This window comes from Sus scrofa, chromosome 9 (genome assembly GCF_054392235.1).
Source record: "Sus scrofa isolate SSC_HxYL_T2T_F1_AM1 chromosome 9, Sscrofa_HxYL_maternal_Yorkshire_Landrace_v2.0, whole genome shotgun sequence".
NCBI classification, from domain to species: Eukaryota; Metazoa; Chordata; class Mammalia; order Artiodactyla; family Suidae; genus Sus; species Sus scrofa.
The window spans coordinates 93,819,220-93,844,336 of record NC_139391.1 but is presented as its reverse complement, the minus strand read 5'-3'; the positions used below and the strand labels follow the sequence as shown (position 1 = coordinate 93,844,336).

The 25,117-nt window shown below is 34.9% G+C and overlaps 1 protein-coding gene across 1 annotated transcript in view; it reads left to right on the top strand.

The window, feature by feature from the left end:
- Window positions 1–25,117, top strand: part of MACC1 (MET transcriptional regulator MACC1) — a 107,703-nt gene that overhangs the window by 48,174 nt on the left and 34,412 nt on the right. The window contains 3 exon segments of the mRNA XM_084978446.1: window positions 1,153–3,194; window positions 7,076–7,264; window positions 20,619–20,840. Coding sequence (XP_084834572.1) covers window positions 1,153–3,194; window positions 7,076–7,264; window positions 20,619–20,831 — 2,444 coding nt within the window. The 3' untranslated portion in view covers window positions 20,832–20,840.

Here is a 25,117-nt window from a genome sequence, read left to right as displayed (position 1 = left end):
TGATTGGCAGATAAAAAGTAAGTTTTAAGAGAGTTAAATGGAGCTAGGTTTGAAGAAAAGTATAAAGATAAAAGCAATGCAACTTTTATTTTTCAAAATACATCTAATTTTTTAATATATCACACTTAAAACTCATTTAATCAGTATAGTTCTCTATATACTAAGAAAAAAAACTTAAAGCTTACTTGAATTCATTTTTGTTTAGCTTTCATTTTCTCTAAAGCAGCAAAACCTCCATAGTGTCCATGGAATCTTATTAATATTTATTGCAAAGTGACCAAGTATAAATTGCTGTAAACATAAAAAATTCAATATTTTTTCAATATATATAAATTCATTATAGTTCATACAGAAATATTTTAGTATGTTGCTGATTCTTAAAATACTTTCCAAAGAATGGTATGTTTCCTTCATAGTGGTAATAATCTTGTTTTTTTGGCATTTTAAACTTGAAAAAGCTCAATGAATTCCTTCAAGTAGTAAATCTAAAGGTGGTCTATTTTTCCAGTGTTTATGTTCATGAAACATTCATTTTTCATAAAAAATTCAGTGTTATTAAAATTTACCAATATGAAGTTACTGGAAAATAAGAAATGCTTGATTATCTAGTTGGGCATATTATTTTTTTAATTATTTTAGTTCTTCACAGATATATTTTATATTTTTCACACATTGAATATTATCAGAAAAAAATATCAAACGCACAATCTAAAGGTAATGAGCCCCGCTAGTCAATGTTTAGAAATATCTGGATAATTGACTGAATTATTCTGTTTGTTTACAGGTATTTTTTTCATGAAAAGGAAATATAAGTCAATTAAGGCATAAGTGTATGTAATCTGGATCATTTTTAAGAAGATATATTCAATAATTATTATCTAAATTGCTAAAAATTTATTTGGTTATAAGTCATAATATCTTACTATAAAGTAACATTACCGATGGTCAGAATAAACTGGTAGAACTATTACTCTTTACTCATAACATGAAAATTATACCAAATTTAATATTAATTTTATAGTATTTATTAGACTGGAAATCAAAAAGCAAACAAAGACTCTTGAATTCTTAATCTATAATACAAATTAATCTTTGTTGTCTCTCAGAATGCCACTTCAAGTTGTTTTGCTTTGTTTTTGTTTAAATAACAAGAATTTCCAGACCCAAGTTTGCCTCTCGATTGGCCAGATGATTTCACACTTCGTGGCAATAAAGCTGCTAATGCTACAAATCCATTCTGGAATGAACTGTCTGTTTCTAACCCATTTTTGGATGACATAACTCAGCTAAGAAATAATCAGAAGAGAAATAATATTTCCATCTTGAAGGAAGATCCTTTACTTTTTTTCAGAGAAATAGAAACTGGAAATTCTTTTGATTCCTCTGGTGATGAACTTAATGTGCATCAGTTGCTGAGACAGTCTTCCTCAAGGAAATGTGGAAGATCTAAAAGTGTTTCAGAACTTTTGGACATTTTAGATGACACAGCACGTGCCCATCAAAATGGACAAAATTCTGACCAGATCCTAGAACAAGACTTAGAATGGCTTCAAAATGATCGAGAGGCTTATAAAATGGCTTGGTTAAGTCAACGCCAGCTGGCCCGCTCCTGTCTGGATTTAAAGACAATTAATCAGAGTCCTGGGTGGGCCCAAACACAAGTTGCAGAGACCACAATAGTTTGCAAATTAAACCATCAAGGGGGGTCAGTACAGTTACCTGAATCAGATATCACTGTTCATGTTCCCCAAGGTCATGTAGCTATAGGAGAATTCCAAGAGTTATCTCTAAGGGCTTTTCTAGATCCCCCACAAGTACTGAACCATGATCTTTCATGCACTGTAAGCCCACTGTTGGAAATCATGCTAGGTAACCTTAACACAATGGAAGCTATTTTGCTAGAGATAAAAATCGGGGCTGAAGTAAAAAAGGATCCTTTCAGCCAAGTCATGACAGAAATAGTGTGTTTACACAGCCTAGATAAAGAAGGCCCTTTCAAGGTATTGAACAACTGCTACATTTACAAAGACACCATCCAAGTCAAGCTAGTAGACTTGAGCCAGGTGATGTATCTAGTGATTGCTGCACAAACTAAAGGTATTCAGTCACCTGCTATGACCATTTGGGATTATATCCACAAAACCACCTCAATTGGAATTTATGGCCCCAAATATATCCACCCCAGTTTCACTGCTGTTTTTACAGTTTGTGGACACAGTTATATGCCAGGAAAGCTTACAATTTCTGATATTAAGAAGGGTGGGAAAAATATGTCTCCAGTTGTATTTCAGCTCTGGGGGAAACATTCCTTCTTACTTGAAAAGCCACAAGATTTAAATATTTCTGTCTTTTCATGTGATCCTGATTTTGAAGTGAAGGTAGAAGGAAAAAGGAAAGAAATTAAACAAAAGCAGTTGCGATCAGGTCAAGTAGTTCATCAGCAATTTTCATTCTCTTTAGTTGACTCCAGAGAAATGCACTTGTTTGTTTTCCGTGTTCAGGTGGAGCCTCCCAATGGTAGACCAGTTACACAGTTCTTTATTACTACTCCTGATCCAGCCCCAAACCTAAAAAGGCTCTCAGATCTGCCAAGTGATTGGCAGAAGGAAAAAGAAATAAAGTCTACTCCTTTACTACCAACAGTGCATGTTAAATATCCCACATTTCAAGACAAAAAATTGAACTTTACAAACTATGGGATAACCCTGAAGACAGTGCTAAGACAAAGCAAGATTGACTACTTACTTGAATATTTCAAAGGGGACAGAGTAGCTCTTCTTGGAGAAGGTAAAGTAAAAGCCATTGGACAGTCCAAAGTGAAAGAATGGTATGTGGGAGTCCTGAGAGGTAAGATTGGACTTGTGCATTGTAAAAATATCAAGGTGATTGCAAAGGAACAAGTAATGTCTACATCGGATACTGTCTTCACAACCTGGAATCTTCTTGAACAAATTGCTCTGCCTTTTAAAAAACTGACTTATATCTACTCAGTTGTATTGACCTTGGTGTCAGAAAAAGTTAATGATTGGAAAGTTTTAGCTGATGTCCTGGGTTACTCACATCTGGTGCTGGAAGATTTTGATCGAATACAAGCAGACAAAGAATCAGAAAAAGTTTCTTATGTTGTGAAGAAGTTAAAGGAAGATTGTCATACAGATAGAAATACCAGGAAGTTTCTTTATGAACTTGTTGTGGTGAGTATTGCTTGATCACATTGATTTATTTACCGTAAAGAACTTTATTAACTTGGCAAGATTTATAAGTAAACATAAGAGAGTAGTTTAAGAAGTCTCAGCAGTCCCATATAAATTGAAGTCACTTTACAGCAGTTATAGAGCTTTGCCTACCAGATCATGTAATTGGTTTCTAAGGTTTGACATTCAATTGTGATTTCCCCAGAACCTAGGCCCCCAAGGATCATCCTTTAATGGAAAATTAAAGATTCAGTTTGTGCTAGAACATAACAGTTAAGAGATCCCTTGTTTTACCCTCTCAAATATTTAGATAGCTCTTCAAATATCAGAGAAACTCCAGTAACATGAAAGTAGATGAGAACAAACTGAAACAAAACTAGTTAACTTGAGCATTGCTATAGGTTCACTTTTTAGTTTTTTTTTTTTTTTTAGACATATCACCAATGTCCTTAACTTTAACAATTTAAGATTCTTCTGTTTGCAATGCATTGCACTTCAGAAATGATATCGCTAATTGTCTTCTTAATCTTCAGGATCTCTTTTTTTTCAACATAGCATTCATCCCCATTTTAGGCTCAGTAGAGAGTTATAAAAAAGATGAAGCACTCTTTTGCCTTAAATGTGGACATTCAGTATTTTGTAAAAGTTAAAAAAAAATCAAGAGGACATTTCTAAAAATGGCTAAAATGTGAATGTATAAATAATAACAGTGATAGCTATCAGTCTTCTATGGTCTCCATGTGTTTGACACTGTGCTGAACTCTGTACACACTATCTCATTAGCCATTTAAACAACTCTATGGTATAAGTATATTTAGTATTTTCATCTTACAAATAGAGGGAACTGAGTTTTGGGAGGTTGGGCAATTTGTTCAAGGTCTGACAGTCGGTTAGCACCAGATATGGATTTGAAAGCTTTTTGGTTCCAAAGCCATGCTTAAAACCACTATGGTCTCCCAAAACAAAGTTATGAACATGTCTGCGTGTGTATAAAAATATTCGTTTAAGTATGTGTGCTGATGTGTGTACTAAATATTATAACTGTGTAAAACTGGTGCCCTGTAAGAGATGAGTGGTTCATATAGATGAGGCAGGCTCATGGACAGGAGCAAAGTTTTAATCATAGTGCAGAAGGAGGAAAGAAATTTTGGGAGAGGAATTTATTCTGTGGCATTAACAATAATTCATATAATAAAGAACTATATATATAAAACAATTCCTCTCCAATTATTTTTAGGATTCTACAGTGACCCTGGGAGGGGTTGAATTTTTAAAGCCCAATATCTGATAAGTGGGTAGTTTTATGATGGTGTGCTGCAATCTAACAATCTGAGCCATTTATAGTTATTGGCTGACCTACCTGGTTGAAGCTGCACATGCATTTTGCAATAGCTCATTATCTTTCATAGCTCATGCTCAGCATGGACTCATGTAAATTTGAATTGAAAATTGTTTTGGTTCCCTTAGTGGCAAAAAAGGGTTATATTGGCCAAATGATCTGAGAGTTTAAGCCTGGCTACACCGGCACCATATTGGTGTGTGATAATTGTTTTCTTTTCTTTTCTTTTTTGTCTTTTTGTCATTTCTTGGGCCGCTCCCGCGGCATATGGAGGTTCCCAGGCTAGGGGTCAAATCGGAGCTGTAGCCACCAGCCTACACCATAGCCACAGCAATGCATGGATCCAAGCCGTGTCTGCAACCTACACCACAGCTCACAGCAACGCCAGATCCCTAACCCACTGAGCAAAGCCAGGGATTGAACCTGCAACCTCATGGTTCCTAGGTGGATTCATTAACCACTGAGCCACAACGGGAACTCGCGGTGCATGATAATTATTTGAGTAGCTTTGGTAATGAACCAGCCTGTGCTGGTGGAGAGCTCATTCGAGGAAGTAGTTCCTCAGTGCAGGCTTCAGGATTTCTTCAGGATTTCTTAATGGAAGGTGCTGAGGTCTGGCTATCTGACCAGAGGTCGATAAAGCATACTGTATAGTGACTACCTCTTGATTTATTTTTAAAGTGTACATTTTTCTTGGATTGTGTACTATTTTGGGGTGGCTGGAAAGGAGTTTATAAAGATTATGGGTTCCAAACCCCTTAGTCATCTCTAGACATTAAGACTGGCTGTCCTTGTATAACTCGAAACTTGATGCTTTAAGTATTTCATCATCTGATTCAACTTTCGTAATGATTATAGGCATTTGGATGGGGTGGTATTACCATTGTATCCATTTTAAAAGTCATTAAGCAGAGATATTTTGTGATTTATTTAAAGTCCTGGAGTTCCCACTGTGTCACAACAGAAACAAATCCGACTAGGAACCATGAGGTTGTGGGTTGGATCCCTCGCCAAGCTCACTGGGTTAAGGATCTGGCGTTGCTGTGGCTCTGGTGTAGGCCGGCAGCTACAGCTCTGATTCGACCCCTGGCCTGGGAACCTCCATACGCTGTGGGTGCGGCCCTAAAAAAAAAGCAAATAAATAAATAACTAAATAAATCCTGTTATTTGTAGAGTTGAAGTTTAAACTCAAGATTTTTTAACTCTTAAGTGCAGGTTTTTTTTTTTTTTTTTTTCCTTTAAAACAAGGAACTAGAATAAGCTATACCCACTCCACAGTTTACTAAAAGCACCTTCACAGGTGTGCTGGCTCAGCAGTGCTTCTCCCTGAGGTCATAACTCTACACCCTAAATTTATGGATACTTATAGTCTATGTATAGAGTCCATGAGTAATTCTTCCAATGCTTCCATGAGAATGAACACTCTGTGGACTTTAATAGTTGCCTCACTTGGTCATTCATTTTTACTCAATGTTTCATAATGACAAATAAAACTTTTAAGTGCCATTAAATGATGAAGGGCTACCAAACCTGTTTATTTGAACAGAGAACAGCTATAGATCAATCTAATCTCATACTTTAAAAATATACTCAAGGCAAAAGAGAAACTCATAGTTTGTTGAAACATGCATAGCGACTGACAAAGCTCAGATGCTTAATTAAAGAAGAAAGAATCTGAAGGCTTTTTTATTTTGCATTGTTGAAACCTAAGTGTTTTGTTTTATGGCTGCACCTGTGGCACAGGGTAGTTCCCAGGCCAGGGATTCCCAAATCAGCTGCAGCAACACCAAATCCTTTAACCTACTGTGCCTGGCCAGAGACTGAACCTGTGCCTCTGCAGCAACCTAAGCTGCTGCAGTTGGATTCTTAACCTGTGCACCACAGTGGGAACTCTGAAACTAAATGTTTAATATAGATTATAATACCTTGTTTGAGTTAAATTTGGTGATGAAGGGAGAGAGTTAATTTTTTTTAAGTCATAAATATCAATAGCTTTGTTCAAGGTTGTCAGAGGGTCTCATTTTCATATAATACTCATGATTCTGGGAAGTTTTAGATCACATTTTGATAACAAAATATTAGAATAACATTTACCAGCACCTGTGTACTCATTCTATAAAAATCCCATATCCAGTCATCTGGTAAGGAAAGTAATTATTGTTTGTAGAGTGAGTAATCCTCCCTGTGTTGATACATTATTAACTACTAGGACCTCAGGGTATATTTGGAAGTGGCTAGTTCAACTTTCTCCTAGTGTAATTAAGGATATTAAGAAACATCTTAGTTAAGTGGTTTACCCAGGGCGCTGTAATTAGCTACTTAGTTAGTCCTAAAAGTCCCATAATTCTGATCTAGTAGTGTCTTGGGTACTTTACATGTTGGATTTGCTTAAAAGTAAGTTAACTCTGTAAATATTAGAAAATTCAAATATATGTGCAGTTAAAAAAATAGGCCAGTTCTGGAATATGCAACAACAAATTTAATTTATAGAAAAAAGCTCAAATTAATTGCTTTTAATTATGACATGCAGTTGTTATTGCAGGCTCTGCTGAAGATTGATTGCCAGGGGTTAGTAGCACATCTCATCCAAGAGGCTGTTATTCTGACTTCAGCTGTCAAGCTTGGAAAAGGCTGGAGGGAACTAGCTGAAAAGTTAGTAAGACTCACAAAGCGACAGATAGAGGCATATGAAACTCCTCACCAAGGAAAAGCGGGAGATGTTACCACAGAGGTAAGATTTCTGTTTGTCTAAATAGTGAAAAAATGCAGATGGAGTACATCAAGTGCAGTCAAATGTGCACCACATATGTGCATTGATTGAGGGAGTATCCTAGAGGATCCACTAACTGCAGTCACTGCACCTGTAACTCTTGATTATATTCAAAACATATACACATCACCCTTTAAAGGTATTTATTACTTTAAAATATATTTCTGTTTCTCCTAGTGAATTGCATATTAACATGGTCTTTGATCAAATAAGTTGACCGAATTAAATAAGCAGTTGGCAATGCAGGGCTCTAAGAACTTGAAGCAGAGAATAGATAAACTGAAAAGAGGAGTTGGGAACAGGAACATGATAATAAGTATTGTTCAGGCTCAGGTATAGACTTAATCATTTGTGATATATAATGTTTTGTGACAAAAAGCGTTGAGAGAGTAAATGGTGTGGGATCACTGGTAATGAGAACTGCAGATATGTATGAGCATTATCTCCTCCACAATTTTGCCTACAGTAAGAACTATAGACATCAAATACAGAATGACAGCGTGTAGAACAGAGTAAATATTTAATATGAAAATATTGTTTTTATTAATATTAAAACAAGTATATACTTTTAGGTTAAGTTAGGTAAGTATTTTTTCTACCATAAAGAAATGTATGTGTGATTGGGTCATCTTGCTGTATAGTAGAAAAGTGACAGAACACTCTAAACCAGCTATAATGGAAAAAAAAAATCATTATAAAATAAATAAAGGAAATGTGGGTCAGTTTTTATTGACTTAAAAATATTCCAGTGATGAGCACACATAAAGTGTTCTTTCTGTATCTTTCTTTCACAGGAATGTAAATATTTTGAAGATATTTCAGTTAAGGAAAGACTGTCTGTTTAGTTAGATGATGACTTGATAGAAGGCAAAAGTTGTATTCTGTATTTCATTTTTGGACATAGACCTGGGAATTAATTTCTTGAGAAAAAATTCTTATTTTGAAATAAGTATTACAGTTGGGTATGCAGGATAAGACAACCTTTTCACAAAGAGTAAAGAGGCAATTCAAATCATTTATATTCTAGCAGCTACAGTAGAAGTCTTAGCAGGCCAGCTTCTGGGTTCCTGGAACCTGGCTCTCTAAACAAGACTTGCTGCTAGCCACGAGCAGCCAGAGGCTGAGGCCATATTTCCTCTGCATAAGCTACATTTATCTCTGTTCCCTAAGAAGAGCATTGCAGATCAGCTTTTATCGAATGAGATAAAGATGAGAAAACTGTAAGCAATAAAACAGGAAAAATATTATGTGTGATATCTTGCTCTAACATTTCAGTTAACTGATGAAAAAGAGATACCACTACACATCTATTAGAGTGGCCAAAACTGAGACCACTGACCATACCAAATGCTGATGAGAATATGGAATAACAGGAACCTTCTTTCATTGCTGATAGGAATATACAGTTGCTTTGGAGCTTCTTGGCTTTTTCTTGCAGAAGAAACCTACTCTTGGTATATGATCCATTAGTCATGCTTCTTGGTATTTATGCAAATGAATTGAAGACCTTTGTCCACACAGAAACCCGAACACGAAAGTTTATAGCAACTTTACTCATAATTGCCAAAACTTGGAGGCACCCAAAATATCTTTCAGTAGGTGAATGGATAAACTGTGGTACAATGTAAGATTATGCAACAATGGAATATTATTTAGTACTAAAAACCAAAAGAGCTACCAAGCCATAAAAAGACATGGAGGAACCTTAAATGCACAGTATTAAGCAAAAGAACCCATTCTGAAAAGGCTATATAATGCATGATTCCAAATATATTTGACATTCTAGAAAAGTCAAAACTATGACAACAGTAAAACTATCAGTGGTTGCCAGGGTTAGGAGGAAGGGATAAATAGGCAGAGCATAGAGGATTTTTAGGGCAATGAAAATACTCAATGTGATACCATACCCATGGAATGTACAAGACTGGGAGTGATTGGAGTTCCCAATGTGGCGCAGTGGTTAACAAATCTGACTAGGAACCATGAGGTTGCAGGTTAGGTCCCTGGCCTTGCTCAGTGGGTTAAGGACCAGGCATTGCTGTGAGCTGTGGTGTAGGTTGCAGACACGGCTCAGATCCTGCGTTGCTGTGGCTCTGGCATAGGCTGGCAGCTACAGCTCTGATTCGACCCCTAGCCTGGGAACCTCCTTGTGCCGCGGGAGCGGCCCAAGAAATGGCCAAAAGATAAAAAGAAAAAAAAAAAAAAAAAAGACTGGGAGTGAACCGTAAAGTAAACTATAGACTTTGAATGATTGTGATACATCAGTGTAGATTCATTTGTACCATATATATCACTGTGGTGAATGACATTGATAATAAGGAAGGCTACTTTGAGGGCAGGGGATAAATGGGAAATCTACCTCCTTCCTATCAATTTTGCTATGAAACAAAAATTGCTCTCCCTACAGAATCTTTTTTTTTTTTTAAATGTTGTCTAATTGAAAGCAGGACTTGTTTTCTTAATAAGCTCTGTTTTTTAAAAGGTTTTATTGATGGTTGTTTATCAAAGAGTTATTTATCAAAGAGTTTTGTTAAGTATCTAGCTTCTCTCTAACTGTGGTTGTTTACAGTTTATCCTCCCTCGAATCTTCACAGAGGCCAACAAATAGCCTACTTTTCCATTATTTACTTTTGCACAGGCCAAATCACAGAGATGACTATGTCTGTGCCTGAGGCTAATAAATACTCAGAAACAGAAAGGAAATCCCCTGTGTATCTTTTTAAGGCCTATTGTTCAATTTATTGTGATTAACACTAGCAATCATCACTTTGATGCATGTTATTACTATGAAATGTTTAGAAAATAATTCATGGTGTATTGACCTGAAGCTATTCCAAATAATCTATGAGACTATTACCTTTAAGGCCATGTAAGTTAAGTGTATGCTACTTTCCATCCTCTGAAAAAAAAAAAAAAAAAACTCTACAATATTTTTCTCTCAGGAAGGAGGTGATTCTTAAGTAGGATCAATTTACAAGATAAGCATTTGATTTCAAAGCATATACTTCTGTTAGTTCTGAGTAGTTGTGCAGAGGAGGGAGGAATTGGAATAGGGGGAGGGAGAGAACAAGTTCTTGTGGTTCCCATGCTGCTTTTATTTCTTTTATCTCACATCCTTAGTGGGCACATGTTTTGAAAATTTCCACCGATGTGTGCCAATGCCTCCAATCAGTTCTGTCACTATTCTTCCTTTTCAGCTTCTCCCTTTACCCTTTGTTCTATTTTTATTTTATCTAACAGTTATCTGACCCTTACTCTGTGCCAGGCAATGTTCCAGCAACATTTCAAAAATTAACTTATTTAATGCTTTTAACAAAAACTTGAGGGCAGTTACTAATGTTATCTAAGCTATAGGGGGGCTGGGTAATTTGCTTAAACATGTGTAGCTAGAAAGTCACAGGACCAGGTTTGGGGCACAGGCCTTTGACTCTGGAGTCCTTATACTTTAACCATTATATTCTGTTCACTCACTCCAAATCCAATATAGTGGCTGAGTGGCAGAGCTGTCAGTTATGGTAGGACTGAGAGTTTAACCAATTCATTTCACTTTTTATTTTTTCAAGCCATGTTATGATACTATCAAAATTTGCATCAACAGCTTCATCAAGCTTCAGACAATTAAAGAATGGAGATTATTAATATTACATCTGTCAGATTTTTCTTGAGTGCTTTTGGCCACTTCTCATTCATTCATTTTTTTTTTCTTTTTGGCTGGATCTGTGGCATGTGTGAGTTTGTGGATCAGGAATCAAACCTGAGCCACAATAGTGGCCCAAGCCACAGCAAAGACAACGCTAGATCCTTAACCCGCTATGCCACCACAGAATTCCTCAATCTTTTTTATAAGAAGAAAAAAAGCCTCTCTCTAGAGACTTCTGAGAATGACACTTTTACTATTTTTAAATTTATTTTTATTGATATACTGTGGATTTACAACGTTCTGTTAATTTCTACTGTGCAGCAAAATGATTCAGTTATACATGTGTATGTATTATTTTTTTACATTCTTTTCCATTTTGGTTTATCCCAGGATACTGAATATAGTTCCCTATGCTATATGGTAGGACCTTGTTGTTCATCCAGTAGTAAATGTAATAATTTGCATTTACTAGCCCCAAACTCCTAATCCATTCCTCCCCACCACCCCTGCCCCTTGACAACCACAAATCCGTTCTCTATTTGAGTCTGTTTCTGTTTCATAGATAGGTTCATTTGTATGATATTTTAGATTCTACATATAAGTGTATCATGTGGTATTTGGTCTTTCTCTTTCTGACCTCAATTAGTATGATAATTTCTAGTTACACTCATGTTGCTGCAAATGGCGTTATGTCATTCTTTTTTATGGCTATGTAGTATTCTGTGATATATATATGTATATACACATGTATGTATATATTAATTCTTTATCCATTCATTTTGGAGAATGACACTTTTAAATTAACTATCTCCATAAGCTAAAATTTAAGAAAATTTACTCAATTTTTTGAATGACATTTCAATTCCTACATAAAAGCAAAACTATAAAACTTAGAATATGATTATTAGCAAAACATGTTTTTCAGAGTATTTCTTTTAGAAAAAAAGATGCTTATGGTATACAAAGATATTTATTGCCAATGTTTTCCTATGAAAGTTAGTAAAAATTCATTGGAGTTTTTCTGAACTTTATTTTAAAAATAAATATCAATAAAATATTAGAAAAAGTAGCCCATTTTTAAAAACCATTGGATTTTACAAGCAGAAATTATGGTAATTTCAGGGCTAAGAGATTTGCAAACCTAAACTCGGTACTCTTCACTTAGCCTTCTGGAGATTGCTACCGTATATGATAGTAATTTACCTAGAATCTCTCTCACATTGGTCCCCTTGCGGTAAAGATGACACTTTTTCCATCTTATTCAATATGGACACTTATTTACCGTGCACACTAAAAGTTCACTTCACCTTTTAAGTTACCTATGCTCACTGGGCTCCACCTCAGCAATAGGCACCAATAAACTTGTTGAGGCTAATTTCTTATCTGACCTATCAGAACAGACCACCATCCCTATGAAGTCACCATTCCTAATTGTAATATTTTTTTCATCTTAGAAACTACTCACCTATAGAGAGCTATAACTAGCAAGATATATTTGTATCTTCTTACTGACTACACTGAATCAATAAGGATCTAATTCTCTACTTTATCTTCTAGTTATAATCTTTTCCCTCCTCCTTCTCTGACTGGCAGCAGTAGTGTTCAGAGCACTTTATTCTTAGCTTAGATAAAAAATGGAAAAGTAGGAGTTCCCTTCATGGCTCCATGGTTAACAAATCCAACTAGGAACCATGAGGTTGAGGGTTCAATCCCTGACCTTGATCAGTGGATTGGGGATCCAGAATTGCCATGAGCTGTGGTGTAGGTCACAGACACGGCTCAGATCCTGCGTTGCTGTTATTGTGGCTCATGGTTACTGGTCGGGTTCGTTAACCACTGAGCCACGGTAGGAACTCCATATTTGAAGTGCTACATTTTAAAGAATTATATGGTTAGATGTTGAAATAAGTGAATATAGCTAATAATGAGAATGAAAATAGTTGCAGTTTTTCATATTTACTGCATGTCAGCTAATCATTATGAGCAATTTCTTTACAATATCATTTGTTTCAACAAGCTTTGTAAAAAAGATATTATAACCATCCTCTTTTTACACATGTGCAAACTATGAGTGAATGAATTTATGTACGTTACCCAGAACTATATCCTTGTTAAGTGACACAACTGGGATTTAAATCTGGGTTTGTTTTATATGCAGATGATAAATCCTTTCAGAGTTAACTAAATAAAAGAAGATCAAAGAGACAGGAGCTACTAGAGGGTACATCCTAGTCCTGAAGGATGGGTAATGTTTGAATAATTGGAAAGGACTGGAAGGGGATTTCAGTGCTTCTGGATGACTTCTAGAGACCATTGAAAAGAATGCATGATTTTGAGGGGAGAGTTCATGTTTAGAATTATGGGGAAATATGGTTGGATATGTATTTTTTTGGAGAGTCTTGAATGACTTCCAGAGCAGAGATTAAGATTCCTGGTCTGAATTCCAGCTCTACCATCTTTTAGCCCTAAGTCCTTGGGCAGGTTATTTGACTTTTCTATGAATAATTGGTTTTTTTTTGTAAAATGAGGCAAATAATAGTATCGTATTCATGAGCTGTTTAGAGGAATAAGTGAGATAATACATGTGAAATATTTAGGACAATACCTTGCACATTTTAATAGCTAAATGTCATCTATTATTTTGACTGAGAGGAAGAGGTGAATTTGACAACTGTGTAACAGTGTGACAGTAAATGATTTTGGAAAAGTGAATGAAGTATATTAATTTTTTAGTAATATGGCCAAGATTATTTACAGAAAGAATGAAGGTAAGGGAGAAGTTAGCAATGATTTTAAGCCTTCTCTTCCAAGGAACCGGCAGAATGGTCATCCATGGGAAAAAAATAAGGAAAAAAATCTTGGCTGATCAACTTTTTCTTACTGGCTTACCAACATTTAATTTTCCTTGGAAAATGTCTCTGACAAAAGGTAAAAGGAATATTCTTGAACTCTTAACAGTTTTCTGGTTTCCTGGCTCACTCTGCAATACTTGGATTTTGCTTATAGGGATGTGGCATGATCTGGTTATGTATCTGGGTCTGGCTCAGTTCTAGCCTTGGTACTTAAATCTAGGGTTTGCTGTTCTTTTACAATAAGAAATACATTTACAATTTCTTTAAAAGGGAAAAGATTCATCTACCAGTGGTAAAGTTTATAGAGTAATTTATTAAATCTTCATTGTTTGTACTAGAGATCTGGCACAGTGACATAATATTTAGATTATCATAGTTTATTTTGTACAACTCTATGATGCTTGGTGCTACAATCTTTAATTCCAAAAAGATACTCCATGTTTTGAAGTGATAGAATAAAGAAAAAAGACTTCAATTTAATTCATAGGGTATCACAGTGTATTCCTATGATTTTTTGATTTAATTCTATATGTCCTATTACCACCCTGAAATCAAATAGAAATAATAATAATATTAAGTTAAATATTATAATAGATATCTTAAAAGTATTTAGCATCACTAATATTTGATTTAAGGTTTAGATTTTCCTTTATCAAGGTTTATTATTAGGAATCACAAACAATAAATTTTTGAAAACCAAACACCAGCTAATTATAAGACTTAAATCAGCATTTATTGAAACTGCTTATTTGTGGCAATACTTTAGTGAGAAAGCCTCAGATTTATAGCCAGGTGACCTGGATTCTTTTCCTAGCTAGAATTTGGTGAGAATAGCTTGACCAGCAGGTTTTCCTAAGATGTTAGACTGTTTTGATGCAGTAGCTTGGAATGAGACCTCTGTCTTTCTCTGGCTCCTGCTTAACTGCTAAAGTTTCACATAGTTTATCCTAGAGCAAATAGAGCTTGCTATGCTCAAAGAGACTTTTCAGAGAGTCTTTTTTAAATCAGTCTTTTTTAAAGTACCATGTCCCTTTTGAGGAAATAAGGACTCCTGATATGTTAGTCTCTTTTCTCTTCTGAAAATAATGGCAACCTCATCTCCAACAATTTCTATGTACTTTCCAATTATAGGTGATGGAAGGCCACCTGGATATTGTAAACGATGCACTGAAGATAGAATACGTATAATAATCATTAATGGGGCAAATTTGTCTTAATACTTCTTTAGCTAATTGTACTTAAAATGAAACATTGCTCCTAAGTAGGTAGATTTTTAACCTTTTAATGTGGCAAAATGTAATTATCTAAAGGTAGTTAAAGCCACTTGCATTTTTTATACTGTTCATATCTTATGAGCTAAAAAAAGACATAGAATGCTACGTTCAAATCTGAATTGCTTTTGTTCATGTTATATTTCATTGTCTATTGTATTATCTAATGAGTCTGACTGGCTTTTGGGAAAATGCATTCTAAATTTGGAAAACTTCATTTTTTTGTCTCTGTTTTGTTTCATTTCTTTTGGCATTCCATTATTACTTTTTCATTGCTTCTTTACCTTTTTATTTGTCCTCTAATATCTGGAAGATAAACCAAAGACATATTCCTTCTACACAAATGCTGTTACTTTAGAAATTGCTCAACTTTAGAAGATTAAATGCTTACTAATGCTGCTGCTCCTTATATAAAGAAATCAAAGCACATAGATAAGAAGTTGACAACTATACTTTTATCAGCCTCATACTTCCTGTTCAGAGATGAGCCCATAAACACCATGAAGTTAACGTCAAAAATCTAAGAGTTAAAGAATAAGAATGATGCCAGTGTGTCAAATATTGGTGATAAAGATGAGAAGGCTGAGGGAATTTGTTTTGTGGTTAAGAATAATTCAACAAAAACAAACCCTCAGGAGCATACTTTCCTTTTGATTTGTCAGAGCAATAGTGCAGAGTTTCTGCATATCTTCCTTTAAATCATAGCATTAAGCAAGAGAGGAAGAACTATTTTTAAACCACTGAATGGATATAAAATAACATAAACCTGGAAGAGATCTTGGCAGTCCACAACTCATGTCCAGTTTTGGAGGACTTAACTTAGATCATCCCAGAAAGAAAATTGTTTATTCTAGTTATTTTATTTATTCAAACATTTCTAGAGAAAATGACTTTATTTTCTCTTTATTATGAAGTTTAGAATACCTTGTGGCCTTAATGTGTATGTTTACTTGGGCATAATTTCATGAAGTCTGTAGTGAATTAATGTATGTCTTTGTCTGTGATAACATATTCAGTTAAGTAAGAAAAATAGAATGACCTAAGAAAATAAGAAATTCTGAAGAAAGAAAAATGTGTTTAAGAACTTGAGTTCAAATGTCGTATATCTATACCATAAAAGACAACAAACAACTAATGAAACTCTTGAATTGATGAAAGCTGGACTTTTATCAGTTTGTTAAGGCAAATCTCAATATATAAAAAGCCATATTTATCATGCCTGGCAGAGATTTGCTTATTAAGGGAAAACATAGTTCCTAACATGTAATATTTTTCATTGTTTTATCAAGTACATAACTAAAACATAGGCTTTTGATCCTATTTCTTCTCAATTTTTCTCAATACTTGTCCCCTTAATTATAACCCCAAACTCCATAAGTATTTTAATATTTGTTTGTGTTTACATCTCCTGCTTAAAGAAAGTTAACTTTTCCTCTTGAATATTTTATATATGTTGCCTTTTTAATCTTCAACAAATTCTAAATTCTCCATCTGGCTAAGTTGAAATTTAAACCAAACTATCCTTTCAATTATATAATATTTATTTTTACAAATTTTTTTTCCTTTGAAACATACTTTTATTTTTCATTGCTTCTCCTTATAACTTTGTCTCTCTTCCTTCAACGTCCAGATTCCAGACATGACCCATTTATTCTATGGCTTCCAGTTCCTTGGCACCTGCTCATATCTGTAGTATGCCCTCCACCACTCCCTTGAAACTTTCTTCTCCAAGGTTACTATTACCACAATCCTGAATTTTCTGTATTTTCTTTCATGTTTCTATTTTTCTATTACTTCTGAGAAGTAGCAGGAAAAAGATGTCCTCAGTGAGTGGCATGCTGGTAGGTATTTAGCAATGAGTTCCTTAAAGGATAAAAAGCCCTCATTTATAGCTTTTTCCAATTTCCTTGGTAGACAAACTCCCAACTTTGATGATTTTAATATTCCAGTGTGATGGAATTGAAAGGCCATATGAACAACCGGCTGGTGTGAGCCAGCTCCAGCAAGCCACTGAATGTCCTCTTGGGGGATGCTGAGTCCTTAACTTTTCCAACATGAAGCAGTTTGCTTAATTTTCTATTACTCTGACACCAGCTTCTCCCCATCCTTTCATTGCTTCTATTTCTTAGTCGTGGTCCCTAATGGTAGACTTAGGGATTAAAATTTTCATCCCTTTATTTTCCTCTACTCTCATGCTTTTCACCATCACTTTAGCATGAGTGATGCTAAACTCTTGCCTGCTCATAGAGATCATCTCTCTATTAAGATTTCTTATTGGAGATGAGAGATAGCCCCTCTTACTTCAGACTCAGTAAAGCTAAAACCTGACTCCTTATCTTTCCCTCACCCAAAACATACTTTCTTTCATATCCTATTAAACAGTATTAAATACAAACAAAACACCAGACACTTCATGGGGCACTTTGGACACAGGCATGGGGATTATTATCCACATTTTATAGATTAGAAAATTCAAAGCTTAGATAATTTGATTAACTTACTCACATTGACCTATCCACTAGACCATAGAAATCAGACATGAACCCAGGACTCCGAAACCAAAAATTATCTTTTTTTTTTTTTAATTATACCATAGTGTTTCTAAGTCAATGGAACTATCATTTTTTTCTTACACTAAGTTAGATTATGCAAGTAACTTTTTAGTTGTTCTTAACTATTATTAATTGCCAAATCCTATCTATTCTTACATTGTGACAGTGTTTATGCAAGTATTTATCTTCTTCCATGCCTTAAAGCTTCTAAAAACAAGAACCCTGCTATAATCATTATTTTATTCCTTTTTTGTAACAAATTTCTCATAGCAGTAGGTACTCAATAATTTTCATGTAATAAGTGAAATAAACGCTAAATGAACAGCAATGTATTTCAAATATTTTCATTTTATGTGTACGTGATGTTTTTCTGTCATCTGTATTGAGAGCCAATAATGATATTATATACAGCAGATCAAATTTTGCACTGAAGGAATATTCAGGTTTAGTTTGCTGCACAGAGAAACAAAAATGGGATACAAAAATGTACTCATATTTTAGTACAAATTATGAAGTTTACCGTTGCCCTAGTGTTTTTAGCCCAAAGCTGTTGTATCTATTTCTAGGTAGCTTAGTGAGTTTCAGACAACATGCCTCCTTGTATTTCTGACTAATTCAGAGGACTCCTGGGAAGTCATTTTATACGTACAGAGGTCCTAATTAGGGTCCAGGACTCAGCAATCTGTCCACATTTCTGTGAATTGCAAGAGCTGGCCATCCTGCTCTACTATCAGTACAAATTGCCAAACTTGAGGGATAACATGGCCCTGTGCCTAAGTAAGTAGATAAATGTATCATTGGGCTTCTTCTGAATCTGTAGTTTCTAATCCCCACATCACCTTGGAATATTTCCTGCTTCCAACAGCTCCAAGGGGCTGCTCTGTGATTGAGTATGCCTCGGGCTTTTTCTATACATAGTGATCCACTCTGCTGCAGCAAGATATGTAATGCAGAGTTTTTCTGCCAAGGAAAGTTAGTGAAGTTATTTGAATCTGTATTGTAGTACACAATCCAAAAATTACCAGTTTGCAGTTCTTAAGAAATATCTGTTTTCTATGATACTGTGCCATTACCTTGGTATTGAAATGCTCTTGTTTGCTGCATATAATAAAATATCTTCAAATACTTCTTTTTATCAGGCTCAGTCACTAAAGGGCTTAGGATAAAGTCTTAGAAGCCTTTAGCTATAAACAGTATTATTTGAAACAATATATGACAAGTTGAAAAATAATGTACCAGGTAGTTGGACATTGGGGAATTTTAAATGAATGCAACATAGGATATAAAGCTTTTACAAAGGGTTGGAATATACCCACTCAGAATAATCTGCTCATTTAGTGCTTCTTTGCATCTTAGCAAGGACAGGCAAGATTGAATCTGGCAAAAAGACTCAATTAATAAGCCTCAACTCATCTTCCATTGCAGAACTAATAGTGTGACCTGCACTTTGGAAGTTTTGATTTCAATGTGAGTATTCAGAAAAACAGATGAGAGAACACTTTATTCACAGCTTGTCAGTGATAGAAGATACAGTTCTTTATAAATCAGCTTGGTGAGGATAAAACTTATATACAGAATGATTTCTGTTGCTGCATCATGGCCAACTCTCTATGGTTTAACTTTGATAATTATCGAAGCTTTGTCAAGAGATGTGAAAATGTGAGTGTTCATGGCTATTTAGGGATGCCAGTTGGTAAATAACATCAAAGATTATCCTTTGAGGGTGGGGGAAAAATGTAATTGTAATGTATATACAAAAGGATAACCTGACCCCCTTGCTGTACAGTGGGAAAATAAAAAAAAAAATTATAAAAAAATTTAAAAAAAAGATTATCCTTTGAGCCTGATGTCTAGCCTTTTATATAGATTGTATTGAAACATAACAGAATTCCTTATTTAGATCTTTCATTCTTTTAACTTCAATTGTAGAGTACATGGGTATATCAGTGGAGGCTGAAAATTATATCCCAAGGCCCTACTTCATGTGATATTGCTGTTAATGGAGGCTCTATTTTAAGAGAGCAACTTTGCATAATATGCGGCCCACAGTCTGTGTTCCTGCACTTTGAAAGTGATAAAATCACAAATGAGTTAGTTTAATGAACCCAAATAAGTAGCAAAGCAAAGTTTATATTCCAGATATTCCCATTATAAGTGTGGAGTTCATTTGGTTGTTTTCCTAGAGAAAATTTATGTTAACCTGGATATGTGTGTGTATTCTACAATTTGTCTTATTTGGTTGGCCTTTGTCTCTATTCTCTCTGAGCCTGGTTGCCTTGGTTACCATTACATACACGCTTGTATGTGAAGTTCCTATTTGACGTACATTTATTTCTATGGAAACAATGAGGTCATTGGTATGGGTAGTTGCCTAGGGAAAGCATAATAAAGTATTGAATATTTATCTTTCTTTTGGTGATAAAATGTGTCATTAAATTATTTTTAATTAGAGAACTATATTTTTGCTTTTCATTTGACTTGATCATGAAGCTGCATTTTTCCTTGTTTATAGATTTGCTCAAATAAGATTACTTAAAGCATTAGATGTACAGTATAGTTCCTTCTTGTGATATGTGGTGTCATAAAGGTCACTACAGATACATATAAAAATAAAAGAGTTATTACTTTAGCCTGAAAAGCCTTTCAGGGAGTGAAAAGTTTATCTCAATAACATTTGTTAACATAAAAAAATGCACAAGGAATTTTATGTATATTCATATGAAGACAATGAGGAATGTTTAGACAATGAATCAAGAAAAAAAGGCCCTGTGCGTGGTCATTATTCTTAAACTCTCGAGGTTTAGAAACCTCAAGAGAGATTTAACAGAGAAGTGATAGTTATTAAAATACATTTTCTGTGACATTAAATAAGTGCATCTATAATTAATATTCCATTTTCTTTTTGAGTCTTAAGAGGCTGCTGAACCTTTTTCCAAAGCATCTATTTGCCCTTCTGATTTATTTCCACACTACTCCAGTCTAATTTTTTTTTCTTTATAGATGATGTGGAAACCTGCCTATGATTTTCTCTATACTTGGAGTGCTCACTATGGAAATAGCTACAGAGATGTGTTACAAGACCTTCAATCAGCCTTGGATAGAATGAAAAATCCTGTGACCAGACAATGGCGGGACTTAACTGGAGCTTTAATATTAGTAAATTCTTTAGAGGTTTTGAGAGCAACTGCATTCTCCACTTCAGAAGAAGTATAGAAATGAAGGGTATGTTTTTTGGAGGAGGGCCTGGGGAGAGACTAGGCGTGTGTGTGTGTGTGTGTGTGTGTGTGTGTAAGATGAAGAATCTGAGAAAAGTATTACTTATTTTTTTCATATTTGAAAAAATATTTTTTCTCCTGGTGAAAGCACAGCATGACACAAAATCCAAAGGTGGGTTTTATAATCAAATGTGTTTTTGTATATGTTTCAAATGCAAACATTAAGGTGTTTTCTTATTGAGAAAAGAAAGAAAAATCCCCTCTCCCTTTCAAAGTTACTTTTAGTTGAAACAAATGACGGCTAGCAAAATTATGTCACACAGATATCCAGATTATTCAGAGGCTCTCCATGTGAACACGAGTTTTATCAGGAGACAGGTAGGGAGAAAGGAGAAGCAAACATAGGAACAGGGCTCCAGGCTTTCTGTACCTGATCTCTGTTATTTCTCAGTGGCATTTGTTGGCATTATTTCTTTTCCATGTGAAGGAACTAAGGACTAAAGAGGATGCTCAGAACAGTACAGGCAGTGTGAAAGAGGTTTTCTGTCTACAAAACCTGGTTATACTTTAAAAAAAAAAAAGCATAGCACATAGGAATATAGTAACAACAATTAAATGCATATTAAAATGTATAGGGAAATTGTAGCTATTTCATTTTAATTGAAGCTCACTGCTCTTTCCCACCATCTCTTGAAAGACTGCCAGAAGGAAAATATGACTTATCAGAAATCCATTGTCTGCATCCACCAACTGGAGTTTTCACCACCTTCCTTCAGTATTTTGAGACCAAACTAATCATGCCTAACTTGGACTTTTCCTTCAGGATCCTAGTGCAGAGTAGTTCTTTAACTCTCAAAGATTTTTAATAGCAAAAGTTATTTTTTAAAAAACCTGATTTATCACTGTGAAGTGCAGCAATCTTAACCACCAAAACCACTGATATCTTTGTACATGTTCATGTGTTCACGTAAACACATGTATTTGTGTGTGTGTGTGTGTGTGTGTGTGTGTGTGTGTGTGTGTGTGTGTGTATACCAGAGTGTTTTATAAAGCTTTGGAAGACAAAGATTATGTAGGAATTTGGACCAGTATAAGTGCTAACTGTGGAGTAGTTGATAAAGAGATGGTCTGGGCTTACTCAGATGTTCAATCTTCTGTTTATGTATTTTAGACAGTCATTCATTTATTGTCACTTAGTTGACAGATGGAGTGTGTGTACCTACTCTGTGGCAGACACGTAGATGTTTGAGGCTAATAGCTAATAATGGGGAATAAACAGCATGATACTTGACTTCAGTACAGCTGAAGTGATTGAGACAGTAGTAAAAAAATCTATACAGACAAATCTTAAAATGGTATCTGCAATACCAGCTGCAGTGGAAAAACTGAGATGCCAAGAGATTAGATTTGGGGGATAACATGTGGATCAGGGGATTAAGTTAAGTTTTCTCTGGGAAAGAAATGATGAGCCTAATAGAGGATCAGACAGTGTTCCTGGTCTGGGGAGGCTAGAAGAGGCAGTTCCTCAATGCACCGAAGCCTTCAGGCAGGAGGGGAGCTCAGAAGATGCAGGAAGCCAGGGTGAAGGGCTGGAAAGGGTGAAGGAAGGAAAGATGCTCAAAGGTAATGCGGATGAGCTGAATAAGGATTTTATTTAGAGATCCTGAATAAAACATGTCCATTTGGCTAAAAAGTAAGAGCAGACTCTTTTTAGAGCTTTTAATACACCCACCCTGGGGTATTTGGTATGCTGGCAAATGTAATTCGAATTAGGGTTTAAGATCTTTAAGGCTTTTAATATTTATATTTGATGATAAGAGAATACAGCCTGCCCAAGGAGTTATGTACACCCATTCAAGGACGGAATTTATTTTTGTTGAAAACAAATTCAGGAAGAAGGAAAAAAAAAAAAAAAACGATTTTAAGATCGGAACGCAATCATTTTTAGTGGTGATTTTGCTTTCTTTAGAACATTCTTGGAATCTTATTAGCATGTCAGCAAACCAGAGAATTTCGGGAAAGGATAATAAGGAATTAATAACTGGGTTTTTCCAGGCTCTAAGATCTGAGACAACAGAGATCTTTTTAGCTGATTAGGGTAGTAAGATGAAGTAAATCACTTCAGGTTTATCACATCATGTGTTGTGATTGTGGTTGGGAAGTTTATGAAGAGTTTAAAAAATGAACAAGATGGTCTCTGAAATTTAAGGATGAAACAATGATTTAAATATTAATACACACAAAGATATTTTATAATCTTGTAATAAATGCTTTCAGGGGAATTTTAAACCTGTGTCCAAACATTCTGTTCTTTTAAATATATCCTAATATTTTTATAAATCATTTCTACTTTTCCAAATTTTATATTTTTCTTCCTATAATGGATTTTCAAAATCAGAAAAGATTAGCCCAGTAATCACATATTGCCTTTAACATTTGGCAGCAAATCAAGGGAATTAATAAGGCACTTAAATCCCATCCTTGACATCATTAAAAGCATCAAAAGCTATTAATATAAAACATCTTTAAGCATTTCAAAAGTGAAAAAAACAAAGATGATTCCTCAGGCTTTTCCTGTAATGATGGTTTGGGATGAGATTTTTGTTCAGTGCTCAACTTGCAAGGTAACAATTTTTCTATGTAAGCCACAAATCCTCTACATTCTTCTGTTAAAGCCTTAATATGAAGGCCAGCTAAGGAGGTGCGAGCAGTTGTGTGTCATTAACTGTTCATACCAGTCATGAATATCCTTTCATGTCCTCTAAGTTAGAAAATACCATATGAAGTTTTGAACTTAGGGATGACTAGGTTTCTGGAAGAAGCAGAATATCCTTTAATGGATGGAAATGTTGCTGTTACTAAATAGCTTTGAATATGTGATACAAAAATACAGTAAAAGAAATACATTCAAAATTGTACAATGCCATAAATAATTGGAAGTTTCAAAACTCAAATTTCCATACTGTGATAGTGAAAATTATATTTTCTGTAGTTTCTTAATGTCTAAGGATTATATGAGGCTATAAGGCACTATGAAGGAAAAGGAGAATAATAAAAATTATGTTTCTGGAGTCTCTTCTAATTAAAATAGATCATATATATATATATATATATATATATATATATATATATATATACACACACACTTCTTCCCCACTCTTCTGTATGAAGTTTCCTTCATGTGCTGCTGTATAACTTAGTGAGTTCCAAAGTTCCAAACATCAGGAGTTCCCGTCGTGGCGCAGTGGTTAACGAATCCGACTAGGAACCATGAGGTTGCGGGTTCGGTCCCTGCCCTTGCTCAGTGGGTTAACGATCCGGCGTTGCTGTGAGCTGTGGTGTAGGTTGCAGACTCAGGATCGGATCCCGTGTTGCTGTGGCTCTGGCGTAGGCTGGTGGCTACAGCTCCGATTCAACCCCTAGCCTGGGAACCTCCATATGCTGCGGGAGCGGCCCAAGAAATAGCAACAACAGCAACAATAACAACAACAGACAAAAAGACAAAAAAAAAAAAAAAAAAAAAAAAAAAAAGTTCCAAACATCATATGTTCCTGTTATGCTGGGTGGAGTTACCTCAAAAGACATTCTTCAGAATAGCATAATTTTTTTTCATTTATAATGATTTTTATTTTTTCCATTATAGCTGGTTTACAGTGTTCTGTCAATTTTCTACAGCAAGCAAGGTGACCCAGTTACACATGCATGCATACATTCTTTTTTCTCACATTGTCATGTTCCATCATAAGTGACTAGACATATTTCCCAGTGCTATTCACAATAGCCAAAACATGGAAACAACCTAAATGTCCATTGACAGATGATTGGATTAAGAAGATGTGGTATATATACACAATAGAATACTACTCAGCCATAAAAAGAACAAAATAATGCCATTTGCAGCAACATGGATGGAACTAGAGACTCTCATACGAAGTGAGGTAAGTCAGAAAGAGAAAGACAATTACCATATGATGTCATTTATATTGAGTAGCATAATTTTTGAAAGTTGGTTTCTTGCGTGCGTATTCACTAATCCACAACACAGAATAGACAGTGACTATGTATACACAGGAAATTTTAATTTGTACATATATAACGTCTCATGTATATCTGCTATTTACCTATCATTATTTCATTAAATGCTATAGAAATATGTGGCTTTTGAATACATATTTTACATTGATTTCTATTTATGTAGATCTAGGCTCATGTAGGCCAGAAAGTTTTAAATCTAATAGCTTTGCAATTCTGAATAATAGTGTCAATTTATACATGAGGGAATAG